At 47.3% G+C, this 15,225-nt stretch overlaps 1 protein-coding gene across 1 annotated transcript in view; it reads left to right on the top strand.

The window, feature by feature from the left end:
* Nucleotides 1-15,225, top strand: part of bop1 (BOP1 ribosomal biogenesis factor) — a 273,049-nt gene that overhangs the window by 34,653 nt on the left and 223,171 nt on the right. Inside the window, exon 2 of the mRNA XM_069915117.1 lies at nt 10,777-10,986. Within this exon, the coding sequence (XP_069771218.1) occupies nt 10,777-10,986 (210 nt within the window). The remainder of the gene's footprint in view (nt 1-10,776; nt 10,987-15,225) is intronic.

Below are 15,225 nucleotides of genomic sequence, written 5' to 3'. Positions count from 1 at the left end.
GTGTACAAAGTTAAGGGAGAGAAGTTTAGGGGAGACATCATGGGAATTTTTTTTTAATATAAACATGGAGACTTGTGGGTGCCTGTAATGCCTTGCTGGGGATGGTGGGGGCAATTAGGAGACTCTTAGACGGACAGATGGATGAAAGAAAAATAGAGGGTTATGGGGTAGGGAGGGAGGGTTTAGTACTTTTTAAGGAAGGAATTTATGGGTCGGCACAACATTGAGGGCCGAAGGGCCTGTATTGTGTCTATTGTTCTGAGTGTCCGGGTGACACTCATGATGACCTTCCCTGCCTTATAGCAGGTAGAAGGGATTTTCAAGTAATATTACATGTTCTGTACTATCACAACATGAAAGGAATCGGAAATCTTGAATCTTCTCTTTATTCCCTATAACCTAATCTGTCCCATTGGCAATTTGGATCACTGAAACATAGCTTGCCACTTCTCAGCCATTTGGGATCTCTTGCTACCAGATTCACTGTACATTCATCCCATTGTCACTTGGCTATCTGATATATTCTGAAAGGTTCTACTTTTGTGGATTTGTCCCCTTGAACTAATCAGTTAATTGAATATCCCTTTTTTTTAAAAGGAAACAACTACAATAAAATCCCTGTTATCAGCAATTCAAGCAACTGACAAAAAAAACGCAGTAAATGAATAGGTATAAAATACAGTTTAAAATTGACATACCTCACTGTTAGTCCAAGCAACATGCAATCTTGAGCAGCTGAAAAATTCACTTATCTACCAATCCTTTAGGTGCCGGATACCAGGTTTTTTTTTACTGTATTTGGTTTACAGCTTTTGTAGGTGGAATTGTCATACTAGAGCACAGATTTAAGACTGAAGAGGGAAAGTTTAAAAATTATGAAGCACATTTCCGGGGAGGTGGTAGAAACAGATGTGATTGCTGTGTTTGGGAGCCATTTAAACAGACACATGAATAAGCAGGAAATCGGGATATGGATCATGTGCAGGAAGATGGGATTAGTTAGATTGGGGTTGTGGTCAGCACGGATGTCGTGGGCTGAGGGCTTGTTCCCATGCTGTGGTGCTGTATGTTTTATGAGGCTTTATTCATTCAAAAAATTGAGTGTGCAGAAAAAATTGGGAAAGAAATCCCTCCTGTGAAGGAAGGCTTTGTAGTAAGGTTGGAACTCACAGACTTGACTTTGTGTTTGACACCACCATTTACTGAGAACAGTTTCTTCCTGCCTTTGGCTCCTGTGTGAGTGATATTCACAGGTCACGTTTTCTTAAAATTAAGCTTTTTCCTTTTAGAATATTTTCATTAAAGTTTAACATACAAAATCCTCTAATAAAGCAAATAGGTCGTGTCATATCCATGTCACAAATTAATATTAATGTAAATCAAAAAACCTATCCATATTTGTTTATTTAACTATATTTCTTAAAAATAATTCTGGATAGAAAATGAGTAGAATTACATTAGACAATCCCTTGGTCTAAACAAAGGGTAAATTCTGTCTAATTTAATGGTATGATCTATGACAACCATAATGAAACCCATATTAGCAGTTAATCTAAAAAAGAATAAAAAGAAAAAAGAAACCAAAAGTGTCTAAAATTAAATCCCCTTCCTCTAAACCAAGTTACCTTGTATAAAAGGATGTAAAGAGATGGATCAAATAGCGACCTTTAGAAACTAGAAAGGGAATCACCAGAACATCCATACTTCTTAAATCTTCCATAGTTTTCTATGAATACGTCCCATATTTGTTCAAATTGAAACCTTCTATCTTTAATACTGTGTTGTAGCGGCAGCTCCTCTGCTCCTGAAGGAACACACACAACCAGATGGGTTGAGCTCAGTGAGCAGACTAGTTTATTGCAGGCTGCTGGGCTGCATGTATACTCCCAGCGCGGACCTGGCTGAGAACCGCGCTGACGTCACCCGGGTGTCACGTGGTCCCCAGCGCGGGCTTCTGAGCCCCGTGCTGGGAGGAAGGGAAAGCCACCAACGGTGCCATTTTGGCCGGCTGCCCCGCCGCGTGGCTTACAAGCAGGGCCGGTTCGCCTGCCTAGCGGTGAGCCGCCACGCAGCCCCCCTCAGAACTGGCACCAATGTCCTTTTTCGCCGGGCGGCCTCGCTTCTTGGGCTGGACTACGACCACTGGCTCGGTGAGATTGAGGTGCGCTGGCTTCAGCCTGTCCATGGTAAACAGCTCCCACCTGTTGCCAATGTCTAGCGTGAACGTAGAGCTGGAATGCTGTACAACCCTGTACGGCCCCTCGTACAGTCGCTACAGAGGTGCCGCAGTTGGGCCCCACCAAACGAAAACTTACTCCGCGGAAAGCAGTTCGCCAGGAACTTGAGACGGGCGGGTGCCATTCCTGGACGGCGGTAGGGGTTCGAACGAGTCCAAGTGTGCCCTGGGGCGAGGAAGTAGTTCGTGCGGCGACTGCTGGGGATAGTGAGGTGCGTTGACAAACTCACCAGGTAGTGCCAGCGGCGCAGTGTAGACCAGCTCAGCTGATGACACCTGCAGATCTTCCTTGGGAGTGGAGCAGATGCCCAGGAGCACCCAAGGCAGTTCGTCCGCCCAGTCGGGAGCTGTGAGGCGGGCCACGAATGCCGACTTAAGGTGCCAGTGCAGACGTTCGACCAGTCCATTGGCCTGCGGGTGGTAGGCCGAGGTGCGGTGTAGCTGGATCCCCAACCTGTTGGCAAGCTGTGCCCAGAGCGCAGATGTGAACTGGGCGCCCCGATCGCTGGTGAGGTGACCTGGGACGCCGAACTGGGAGACCCAACCATGCAACAGTGCTCGGGAGCAAGAGTCGGTGGTGGAGGCTTCTGGCATCGGGATCGCCTCGGGCCAGCAAATGGTGCGGTCCACCATTGTAAACAGGTAACGGTTGCCCCGGGAAACGGGTAAGGGCCCGACAATGTCCACATGAATGTGGCTGAACCGTTCCTGGATGTGCTCAAACTCCTGTACGGGCGTCCTGATATGCCCATGCACCTTGGACATTGGCAATGGGTGCATGTTCTGGCCCAGACCGTGGACCTGATGAACAGATGTGAAAGGTCGTGGATGTGACGGAAGACCTGCCTGGGCCACTGCTGGGAAACCACTGGTCGCAGGGTGCCCATGGAGATGTTGCACAGGATGGTGCTTTCGCCGCTCGGAGTCGGGAAGTATCGGAACTGCAGGCCCATGATGGTGGTCTTGAAGGCCCTCGTCTCCTCATCAAACTTCTGGTCCAAGGTGAGCTGGTCGAAGTCGAGGCCGGGCGTCAGCGCGCAGATGGCCCGGTCGCGAGAGTGCATCGGCAACCACATTGTCCTTCCCCGCCTTGTGCCGAATGTCGGTGGTAAATTCCGACACGAAGGAGAGATGACGCTGCCGGTGGGCCGACCAGGGATCCTTTGCCATCACGAGCACCTGGGTGAGAGATTTGTGGTCGGTGTAGATGGTAAATGTCCTTCCCTCCAAAAAATAGCGGAAATGCCTTACCGCCAGGTACATGGCCAGTAACTCGCGGTCGAAGGCACTCAAATGGCTCCCTGCGGGAAAGGAGACCGAGTGCAAGAAGTGTTTGCTACCTCCAGTTACTATTTCAAGTGTTGGGTTACAGTGTTTGTGCCAGAAGAGCTGATGTGGTAGGAATTTTACCTCAGCTGTCATACACTGAAGGCTTTCTGCCAAATGTAAAATTAAGAGAGTATTTCAGGATAAAGTTCTATGCTAGCTTCAGAATACATATTTGTGCATTGAATGGATTTTGCATGTCTGTTCTGGCTCAGTGGGCTGCATTCCTGACTCCTGACTTTTTTTGGGGTTCAAATCCCAATCCAGAAACCTGAGCAGATGAAACCATATTGACTCCCTGTCCCTCAATTAGAGGGTCTCTCTCTCTCTCCACAACCTCTTCCTCCCCTAGTGTGAGGGTCTCTCTCTTCCCCCACCCCCATATCAGTGAGGATCTCTTTCCCCCCCCCCCCCAGTGTGAGGGGTATCCCTCCCCACTCATCTCGGTGCGAGGGTCTCCCTCCCCCCTTCACCTCGATGCGAGGGTCTTCCGCCCCCTCACGGTGCGAGGCTCTTCCTCCCCCCCTCGGTGTGAGGGTCTCCCTCCCCCCTCATCTCGGTGCGAGGGTCTCCCTCCCCACTTCACCTCGATGCGAGGGTCTTCCCTCCCCCTCACGGTGCGAGGCTCTTCCTTCCCCCCCCTCGGTGTGAGGGTCTCCCTCCCCCTCACCTCGGTGCAAGGGTCTCCCTCCCCCTCACGGTGCGAGGGTCTCCCTCCCCCTCACCTCGGTGCGAGGGTCTCCCTCCCCCTCAGCTCGGTGCGAGGGTCTCCCTCCCCCTCAGCTCGGTGCGAGGGTCTCCCTCCCCCTCAGCTCGGTGCGAGGGTCTCCCTCCCCCTCAGCTCGGTGCGAGGGTCTCCCACCCCCTCAGCTCGGTGCGAGGGTCTCCCTCCCCCTCAGCTCGGTGCGAGGGTCTCCCTCCCCCTCAGCTCGGTGCGAGGGTCTCCCTCCCCCTCAGCTCGGTGCGAGGGTCTCCCTCCCCCTCAGCTCGGTGCGAGGGTCTCCCTCCCCCTCAGCTCGGTGCGAGGGTCTCCCTCCCCCTCAGCTCGGTGCGAGGGTCTCCCTCCCCCTCAGCTCGGTGCGAGGGTCTCCCTCCCCCTCAGCTCGGTGCGAGGGTCTCCCTCCCCCTCAGCTCGGTGCGAGGGTCTCCCTCCCCCTCAGCTCGGTGCGAGGGTCTCCCTCCCCCTCAGCTCGGTGCGAGGGTCTCCCTCCCCCTCAGCTCGGTGCGAGGGTCTCCCTCCCCCTCAGCTCGGTGCGAGGGTCTCCCTCCCCCTCAGCTCGGTGCGAGGGTCTCCCTCCCCCTCACCTCGGTGCGAGGGTCTCCCTCCCCCTCACCTCGGTGCGAGGGTCTCCCTCCCCCTCACCTCGGTGCGAGGGTCTCTCTTCTCCCTGAAGTTAAGGGTCCTCTTTCAAACGAGGGCTGATGGCGGGCTCCTCAACCTCCCAAGGCTGAGAGCAATATCCAAAGTCAAATACATTGTGGTGCACGAGCTGCAGTTTACTGATGGCTACGCACTGGTTACCCACCCGCTTAAAGACTTGCAGGAAAGCACCATTCGCTTTCCCAGTGCTGCTACGGATTGACAATCAGCCTGAAAGAAAACCGAAAGTTTTGTGCCAACTGGCCCCTGGCTCAAGCCATGATGATCCAACTGTCCTCATGAATGACACTCGTTTCAATGCTGCCAACAAGTTTTACTACCTGGGCAGCAGCATAGACGCAGAGACTGAGTGAAGAACCAGAAAGGCCCTCCGTTGCCTTTGGTTGCTGAAAGATGTGGTGAGTCACCAAGCACCAGGTGTTGTATCAGCCTTGCTACATGGATGTGTGACACTGCCCATATCAGTCAGTCGCTTGGCTCAGCTTGACCAGCTGTGTTCTCTGATGAAGATCATCTAGCGAGACACGGGCTCCAATATTGAGGTCCTTTCTTGAGCTGGATTGTCAGCAGTTTCCACCTTCGGGATGTCAGCTCAACTGCGCCAGGCAGGACATGTTGTCAGACTGCCCAAGGACATCTTGTACGACCAACTGTCCAGTGGTATCTGTAACGACTACGGTACAAGGATGTTCTGCGCAGGAGCCTCCAGAAAGCTGACATTGTCCCGTCATCCGGTGAAAGCTCGCTTGCCGTCAGAAAAAGTGTGGACGCTGCTGAGTGAAAGCGCAGAGTCAACAGAGGAAGGGTGCAGGAAGCGCCACAACAAAGCTTCTGCCCCTGTTGCCCCTCCAGGCCTCCCCTGCCAAGTCTGTGGTAAGCAGGACCTGTCAAGGATCAGCCTGTGCAGCCCCTCCAGGTCACGCCTATCCAACCCCTCAAAGTGACTGAAAGGAGCCATCTCCATCCTAGAGGATGGATAGCCAGAAGAAGAAGAAAAGTCCATTTAGTTTCTTTCATCTTTGTTCCTTTTGAAATCTCTGCTGGACGCTTCCAAATATTCCCCCACCCTTTGTTACATGTGTGCTTACTTGAGATGTGGTTGTCCGACAAGGGATAAAGGACAACTCAGGAGGTGAAGGGGAGATTGGGGATAAATAAGATAGAAATAGGAGAATAAGGAAAATGTTGGATGTTGTAGGAATGTTGTCTTATAAAGAGTTGAAAATAAGAAAACAGAAATGGAAAAGGAGGAAAGGTAATGATGGAAAAATGGAAAGAGAAGATAAACAAAATATAAAAGGGCTATGCTGAACTATATGTCTTTAAATATTAATGGAATACATAACCAAATTAAAAGGAAGAAACTACTAAATTTAAATGAATAAATGTATTCCATTAGAAAAAATAACATATAGGTTAAAAAATAATATTGAAGTATTCGAACAAGTATAGGAGCCTTACATTAAATACAATAGCGAAAACCTACCGGGGACAAACATTACCTAAGTTGATGGAAGGAGAAGAGAAGAAAAGAATGGACTCAGTAGAATTTCTGGTGTAATTTTGTTGAATGACAACATTGTCTGACTGGCTTAATGCAACCTAGATTGTATACCTAAAATGGATGAGGGGGGGGGGGGGGGGGGGGGAGAAAAAGTCACTGTATATGTGTGAAAAAGAAATAGTGTATATCATGGCTAATGTGATTTATGGTGTGAAAAATAAAAAATTTAAAAAAAAAACAAAACACAAGAAGTTTGATTCCCATGGTTGTTTTTTTGTAGCAGAAATGTCAATTTTCTAATTTCACTATCATTCTTTTCTGGAAATATTTTCCTATCGTTGTATTGCCCCATGACAACTCCTCTCCCTCTTGCTGTAGTTAGTTCATGGCTTTTCAATGTGACTCTTTCCCCTTTTGTAACTTGGATCTTCTAATCTTGTATGCTGCTGCAGTCACAATTCCCAAAGGTTCTCTCCTCTTTCAGCCAGTCTTTCTGGTCTGTTTCCTTACTCTTCAACCGGATCTGGCAACACCTTCGCCCACTCACATACTTGTGTTGACATTTTAGGGATTTCATTCTCATTTCTCCATTTACCGTCTCTCTGCCCAATCCATCTCTCCAGAACAAAAATTCTTCTCCCTGTTTAAGATGCAACATTGTCATGTGATACAGAAATTGTAATATCACATAAGATTTTCTTGTACCTGCTGTAAGGCCACGAGTCGCCATCAGTATTGCCCGCCACCACTTACACTATGAGAGTCTCTTCAGAGGTGCTGAGTACCCGTAGATTCACCTGCAGTCTCTGCTGCAGCAGGACAGACATCTGTTTGATCCATCAGAAACTTGAGTTCCAGATCCAAACTTCCAATATGATCAGGAAATCACAGGCCCTTCTTGCCCTCGGCACCCTCTCAAATTCTGGTTCCCACGAGCCAGTTTCCAGCAGTGTTTGTGGGTCCTTCAGCCGCTTATCCTCTCGCTGGTCAGTTGCCATGGTCACCGTCCTGTAAGGTCGTCTCCTCTGCTTCTCCTACTCAACTTGGGGAGTTCTCACCGTTTCTGGTGCCCTGTGCCAGTCCACTGCTCCCCAGGCGTCCGCAACCCCTCAAGGCCGCTGCTCCGCACAGGCACTGCCATCTTGGGAACAGACCCCTCAGTTTCAGGATTATAATTAAAAACACTGTCGCTCCTTTTAACAGGCCCATTTAAATCTTATACGGAGTGGTTGATAAACAGACTGAGTGGTTGGGCCCTGCAGAGCAGCGCACTCTGTTACCATCTCCAGCAGCTCTGCTATTCTGGCAGTGCCACCATTTTTTTTAAATTTTGTCTTGATTGATCACTCATGTTTTGTTCATAATTTAAAAGTCTAATCTCAGGTCCTTGTGCCTATTCTCCCTCTGGAGGACTGCTGTAACCATGCCTGTTTCCTCTTTTGAACCATTGATCAATACACCATAGAAACAGGCCCTTCAGCCCTTCTAGTCTGTGCTAACTTATTCTACCTTGGCCCACTGACCTTCCCCCCTGACCCCTCCATACCCCTCCAATCCATGTGCCTGTCCAAATTCTTCTTAAATTCAAAATTGAGCCCACATTCACCACTTTGGCTGATAGCTCCCCCTAAACTTTTCCCCCTGAACCCATGTCCTCCAGTGCACTCTTGTAATACTTGTTAAATCTGAGTCCTTCAGTAAAACAAATTTGTGAATGGAGAATCTCATTTTTCTTGTGTTCTTTGAAAGAGTGGCCAGAGGATTAGATGAAGGGGAACCGGAGGATGTGATGTGCTTAAGATTCTCAGAGGAGATCGCTCAAAAATAAGGTTTCTCAGAGGAGGTTGGTCGACAAGTACACAACATGTGGAATTGGGGGGCAGCAGACAAGGATTGAGAACTGGTTAACAGAGAGCAAGGACTGAGAATAAATAAATCGGCACTTCCAACAGGATTCCACAACCAGATACATCTTCATCCTCTCCTCCCCTCTCTGCCTTTGTTAGGGTCTACTTCCTTCTTGGCTCCCTGGTGCACATTTCACACCCCACTCCCAGCACTTTTCCCTGTGACTGCAGGAGGTCCCACACTGCGCCCACACCTCCTCCCTCGTCACACTCCAGGCCCCCAAACAGGCCTTTCAATGCTTCATTTGTGAATCTGCAGGATTGATTTACTGCATCCGATACTTCCTTTGATGCTTTCTCTCCATCAGAGAAACTGGACGTAGACTGGGAGATCACTTTAGACACTTTCAGGTGGCCAATTTGCCCGCTTGTAAAGCCGCATATTTTGGCAAAATGCGGCTATGGGAAGGCCACGTGAATGTGCCGGAGGCGCCTGCAAGGCGAGTTGGGTAACCCTCCTCCGAGAGGGATAATCCCCGCAGCACAGTGGCCTCCCCAGCCATCTGAATGCAGTCGCCTAAAAGCAGTTGCATTCAGATGACAGTCAGCTGGCCAGAGCCTGACAGCTCCTCTCCCAGTCCCCACGCGGTGGGGCGTCTGGAGCGGGCTGTCCACTGACATGACTGATTACGGGAGTGGGGAGAAGGGGGCTGGAGCGGCCAGCGGGGGAGAAGGGGACTGGCCAAAACAGTGCTGGTACTCGACGAGTACTCCCTTCTCTCCCGCCAGCTGCTCCAGCCTCCTCCCCCACAGGCCACTCCAGCCCCCATACTCACCCGCTGGTGCTCCAGCCTCCTCCCCCGCCAGCCGCTCCAGCCCCCATAATCACCTGCTGGTGCTCCAGTCTCCTCCCTCTCTGGCCGAACCAGCTCCCATACTCACCCACCGGCCGCTCCAGCCTCCCTCCCCTGCTGGCCGCTCCAGCCCCCATACACGCCCGCTGGTGCTCCAGCCTCCCCCCCCCCCCCCCCGCCAGCCGCACCAGCTCCCGTACTCACCCACAGGCCGCTCCAGCTCCCATACTCACCCACCGGCCGCTCCAGTCCCATGAGTGGGGCAGCAGGATCAGTGTGGGGACGTCCCCGCACTGACAGCCCGCGCCGGCTGCTCCACAGTGTGGGGACGTCCCTGCACTGACAGATCGCGCCGTCTGCTCCACAGTGTGGGGATTGAATTCGTGAGTGGGGAGAGAGTGGGGCCAATATGCGGCTGTCGGGAGGCCACTTTGAAAGCGCAGGAGGCGCCTGAGAGGCAAACTTTGTAACCCTCCTCCAGGAGGGATAATCACCGGAGCTCTGAGGTCACCCCCAACACATGAATGTAGCTGCCTGAAAGTGGCTGCTAAGGGGATGACTGTCAGCTGGTGTGCGCCTGACAGCACCCCTCCCAGCTGCCCCTCCCCCCCGGCGCAGGACGGCAGGGAAGGGGCAGCCGGCATGGGCTGTCAGCATGGGGGCATACCGCTCTCTCCCAACAGCCCGATATGAGTCCCCAAACTGCGTTCTCTGGTCCTTGGTGCAAAACATGAAGACCCACAACCAGACATAACACACATACTTCCTGTTCTTGCCAACTCACCTCCGTGAGCTGGTTTGTTGTTTCTACAACAATGGCAACATATTGTAATCTCATCTGAGTCTCTTCCTTTATTTATATCTTGGGTTTCCCCTCTCCACTCTCCTACCCAATTTCTCCTTATGCTTTGAGTTCTTTTGCATCTGAGTACCTTTCTATGCTTGTTGTCACTGTGTGTTGGATGAGGTGGCTGAATTGGGAGCAGACTCGCTGACTGAATGCTTGATGTTCGCTTGTCACTTCCCGATGGTGTCCTGCCTTGGATGTTGGGTGCTTGTGGAGTCCAGTGGAATAGTGGTTGGAGATCTCTTTTGATCCAGAGATTCATCAGGTGATAATTGAGTTCCCATTATAGTAGCTATTGACAGAACATGGTTTATTGAGTGGCTGTTGATAATTGGTGGGTGGTAAGACAAGGAAGTGCTATTCTGGGAGCCAAGACTGAGAGATGCAATGCTGCTGTGTTGTACCTGCTAATAGCTGACCAGTCAGTTTAGGATTTGGTGTCCCAGCTGTTTTCTTTAAATTGTATCAGGGCGGATTATCATAGTCTCCTGGACTATTAAGGAAGCTCCCGAATTTCTGCAGATTTCTGGGAAAAGTTTTTTTAGGAACAGTGAATGCTCTCCCATTAAAGTGATGAACATTAACTAGTTTGTAATTGACCTATCAATGTCATTTTGACACCACTTGAAACTTTGGACCAAGACCAACAGAGCTGTGTCATTGAGGAGCATCCATATAATGGCTGAGATGTCGTAGAAACATTTTAAGCTCTGATTTGTGGTAACAAATGACCTGCAAATTTAATTTCAATATTTTTTTTCCGTATGATCATATTTGATAGCTTCCCATCTTTGAAAATCCAGCACTTGATGAGGATGAAGGTGACTTGTCTGACAGTGAGGAGAGCCTTTTCTCTGGTTTGGAGGATTCGGGGAGTGACAGCAGTGAAGAGGCTGAGGATAAGCACGAGGAGGAAAAGACTGATGAAGACGATGACAGTGGAGTTGAAGAGAAGAGTCCGAAAGACAAGCCAAGCAAGCGGGATATCCCGGTGAGTTAGAGAATCAGCAGAGCTACTGCCCTGGGAAATGTTTTGAACCTATCGACTTTCTTTTCTGTGACCTTTTATGTTTGTTGAGAATAGGAAGTTGGTTTCGTCCGAATCCATTAAACCAGTCAGTATTCTTTCCAACACTCAAACATCTCATCTGCATCGACTGTTACCCAGATTTAGGAAAGAAAACTACTCTAAGCATTATTGCTGCTTGTACATTAAAAGTCAAACTATAAAAACCATAAGAAATAGGAGCAGTAATAGGCTATTCAGCCCATTGAGTCTGCCCCACCACTCATTCTCGCACTCAGCCCCACTATAAGAGTTAAAATGGTTTGCAAATTTGTAAACAATTCTGTTTGTGGCTTTCAAGATGTTGTTTACATTATTTTTGTGGTCTCCTAGCAACATCGTGGAGCCAAGGTCTTGGCCATGTTAGAGATTACATGTTCTTAGTTTAGTTCCTTTGTTCTAAAAATTAGTAAGGAATTAGAATGTTCTGATAACTTTTATTGATGGCCTAATGATGTTTTAGCACCATCTACCAAAGTTTAATGGCTTGTAACAATGTATAACAACTGATAATGTTAATAACGTTTGATAAACTTTGGAAAACTTAACTCAACTTTAGTATGGATTTGTTTGAACGAGTCATAGACAACAACAATGTTCTGATATCCTCCATGCAATTATAAAAAAATTGTCGCTACAATTTTAATCAATATAAGGTGAAATTGAATACAATTGTTGGAAATTGGATTTGGATTTTGGACTGGATGAATTGGGCTCTGTTTAGAGCATTTCAAACTTAAGGAGAGATGATTGTCAACCGCATCACCAAGGCCATTGAAAAAGCAGTAAGCCTGTGTGTTTATTTCAAGTTGGAACACAGTTTGGAAAAACTGCTGCTTGTCCTTTGAGAACTGTTTTGGTTTTGGTTTTGGAGTAATTGTTGTGCACGTTTGATGTCTGAGTGTGACAGTTGGCTGAATGGATAATATGGCAGCCACCATTGAAGCTGGTGCCCTTAAGAAGCTCGGTGTCGAGAAGATGAAGGTCACAGATCTTAAAGAAGAATTACGACTTCGGAGATTAGATTCCAGTGGAGCCAAAACTACTCTTCAAGCAAAACTGAATGAGGCAATAGAAAGAGAGAAGGTAATAGCTTCTGTTACCTTAAATCCCACAGAATTACAGCAAAAAAAATCAATAGAAATTAAGGAAAGCACATGGAAATAGCTGAAGTTGTCCCACAAGATGGTGGTGAGGAGGATGGTCAATCCAAAGTCAGATATTAAGACCACCTGTGAAATAGAGGATGATATGTGACCAGGTGATAGTACATCAAATACAGGTAGCAGGAGAAGCAAGAGGAGTTCTCGAGCAAGCACCAGGGTTTCAAGTACTGCATCTACATGTGTAAAAGTTGGAGCTGACGTGGCCGCTCTTGAAGCAGAACGAGAATGGCTTAAGCATAAATGTGCCTTAGAAGAACTAGAGGAAGAGAAGAAGAATGGCTGTGAAGAGAAGAGGAGCTGAAACAGGAGCAACTGGAAGGAAGAAGAAAGAATAGCTGATAATGAGTCCAAGTTGAGGGTACGAGAAGACTCAGAGGCATCTGGTGCTTGATCTAAATTATCCAAAGCATCTAACGTTTTGGAGTCCTTCCTTGAGGAAGGACAACAGAAAAAAAAAAATTTAATACCAAAGAAGAGGCAGTGTTATGGTTACGAGATGTGTATGGTCCCAAACAAGCCAGGTTATGGCAAGGTGGTGCCAAATCGTAAACCCAAATAACGATCCTGGTGGACAGAGATGTGAGTCTCAAGCCATCTTATGAAACAGAATGCTACCCACTCCCGACAGGTAACAGAAATCCGGGTGAACAAAGCAACTTACACCCAGGCATGAGAAGGCAAGATGAAATGGCTGCATCATTAATTTAGTTACAATCTCTCTCTTCTTTGCCCAAGAGAAGGATTCCAGTTTTTGATGGTGACCCCACTTCCTTTTTAAGCATTTGTGAAAAACTTTGAATGTAGTATTGAAATTAAAAAGCAAAATTGGAAGGATTGTGGACAACCACAAGAACTTGTAAAGAGTTGCCATGATATGGCCCCTAACAAAGGATTCGAAAATGCTAAGTTTTTACAAAAGAAGTATTTTGGCAACAAGCATAAAATTGCTACAGCTTATGTACAGAAGGCTCTTTCATGGTCATCAATAAGACTGGATGACACAAAGGCTTTACAAGCTTGCGCCCTCTTTGCAAAAGGATGTTGCAATGTCATTTCGAAGATCGGCCATCTGCAAGAGCTTGACCTATCTACTCATGAGCAAATCATTTAAAATAAATTACCCTACCGGATGAAATAACTATGTAGAAGTTCAGTTGTTGAATACCAGAAAAGATGTCATGAAACGACAACTTTTAAGGATTTGGTGGTGTTCATTGAAGGGCAAGTGGACCTTGTCACAGGTCCAGTATATGGAAATATCAAAGGCGCTCAAGGCACTGAAGGTCCAAGTAAAGAAGTTGAGAGGTACAAATCATACGGATAAAGAAGTTAAGGAAATGGAACGTATGCCTGCTGTGAAGAAATGTTTGTTCTGTAATGACAAGCATGCTCGGTATAAGTGCACAGTTGAAAAAGAAGACGCGTCGTGAGAAAATGGCTTTTTTGAAGGAAAATGTTGTATGTTTTGACTGTGTGTTAAGGACACATTAGCAAAAACTGCAAAAACCAACTCAGCTGTAACACGTAGTCAAAAGCATCCCAAGATGCTATATTATCTTCCAGGAATAGAAGAATACGGAAAAGGAACAAACAGCAAGAAAAGAAGCAACTGCAAACCATGCTGAACCCTCAGTATTGACAAAGAAGAACAACTGCAAACTTTTAATAGTATCTGTGCAAGTCAAGGCCAAGAAAAGAAGTGCAATAGTGCATACCCATGCATTACTTGACTCGGGTAGAATGCTTCGTTTTGCACTGAGGGGCTATTGAATATGCTTAATCTTAAAGGAAGAAAGTTAAAAATTCTATTGAGAACTATAGGTCAAGTTAAACACATTGAAACCAACGTTGCTTTGGGCTTAGAGATTGCTGGACTGGATAGTAATGATTTTTGTGAACTTTTAGGCATATACGCTCAGAAAACTATCCCTGTGCATAAAGGAAACATCCCACATCAAATGACATTGAACCGTAGACGCATTTTAAAAATGTTTATTTATACAAAATCAACTCCGAATTGCTGATTGGTTCAGATGTACCAAAAGCTATCTTAAGGAGCATGGGTAACGGACCTTATGCTGTCAAAACAATGCTTGGTTGGACAATTAATGGACTATTTGAAGAAAAAGACATTAACGTAACATAACATAACAATTACAGCACGGAAACAGGCCATTAGGCCCTTCTAGTCCGCTCCAAACCAAACACCCCTTTCTAGTCCCACCTCCCTGCACAATGCCCATAACCCTCCATCTTCTTCTCATCCATATACCTGAGTCAGTTACAAGTGTCAACAAAATATAGCTTGATAGGCTGTGGGAGCCGCAGTTCAAGAATGACTTTCCTGAGTGCCTCAGGGACAACCAAAAACCTTCAAAGGAAGACTTGGAATTGGTGACAAAAACTGCCAAGCTGGTTAATGATCATTATTGCCTTGGATTATCTTTGAAGAAAGGGGAAATATTTTTGCCTGATAATAGAAGCATTGTCAAGCAACGTACACTGAATTTATAGAGAAGATTCAAGAAAGATTCTTCCTTTCATTCAGACTACATCAAATTGCTTCTCTGACATGATGTTTAAAGGTTATACAGAGAAAGGACCACATAATCTCTTGGAACATATTGATGACAAAAAAAAAAGTATTTACCACACCATGGGATTTTGCATTCACAGAAGAAAAAACTTTGAGTGGTGTTTGATTGACGAGCACCCTTCTGGGGAGTTGCACTAAACTCTTACAGGGTCCTGATTTGACCAGTACGTTGATAGGAGTCTTAACTAGATTCCGTAAAGAACCTGTCATCTTCACTGCAAACATTGGAGTTATGTTCCATCAAGTGAAGGTACCGAATGAAGACCGTGACTTGTTTTGATTCCTTTGGTGGCCTGATGGAGATCAGAACATAGTGGAATACAGGGCATCTATTTGGAGTGACTTTATCTCCAAGTTATGTGAATTTTGCCCTTAGAAAGTACGCTGAGGATAATATAACCA

This window comes from Narcine bancroftii, chromosome 1 (assembly GCF_036971445.1).
Source record: "Narcine bancroftii isolate sNarBan1 chromosome 1, sNarBan1.hap1, whole genome shotgun sequence".
Classification (NCBI taxonomy): domain Eukaryota; kingdom Metazoa; phylum Chordata; class Chondrichthyes; order Torpediniformes; family Narcinidae; genus Narcine; species Narcine bancroftii.
This window is presented reverse-complemented; position numbering and strand designations above follow the sequence as displayed.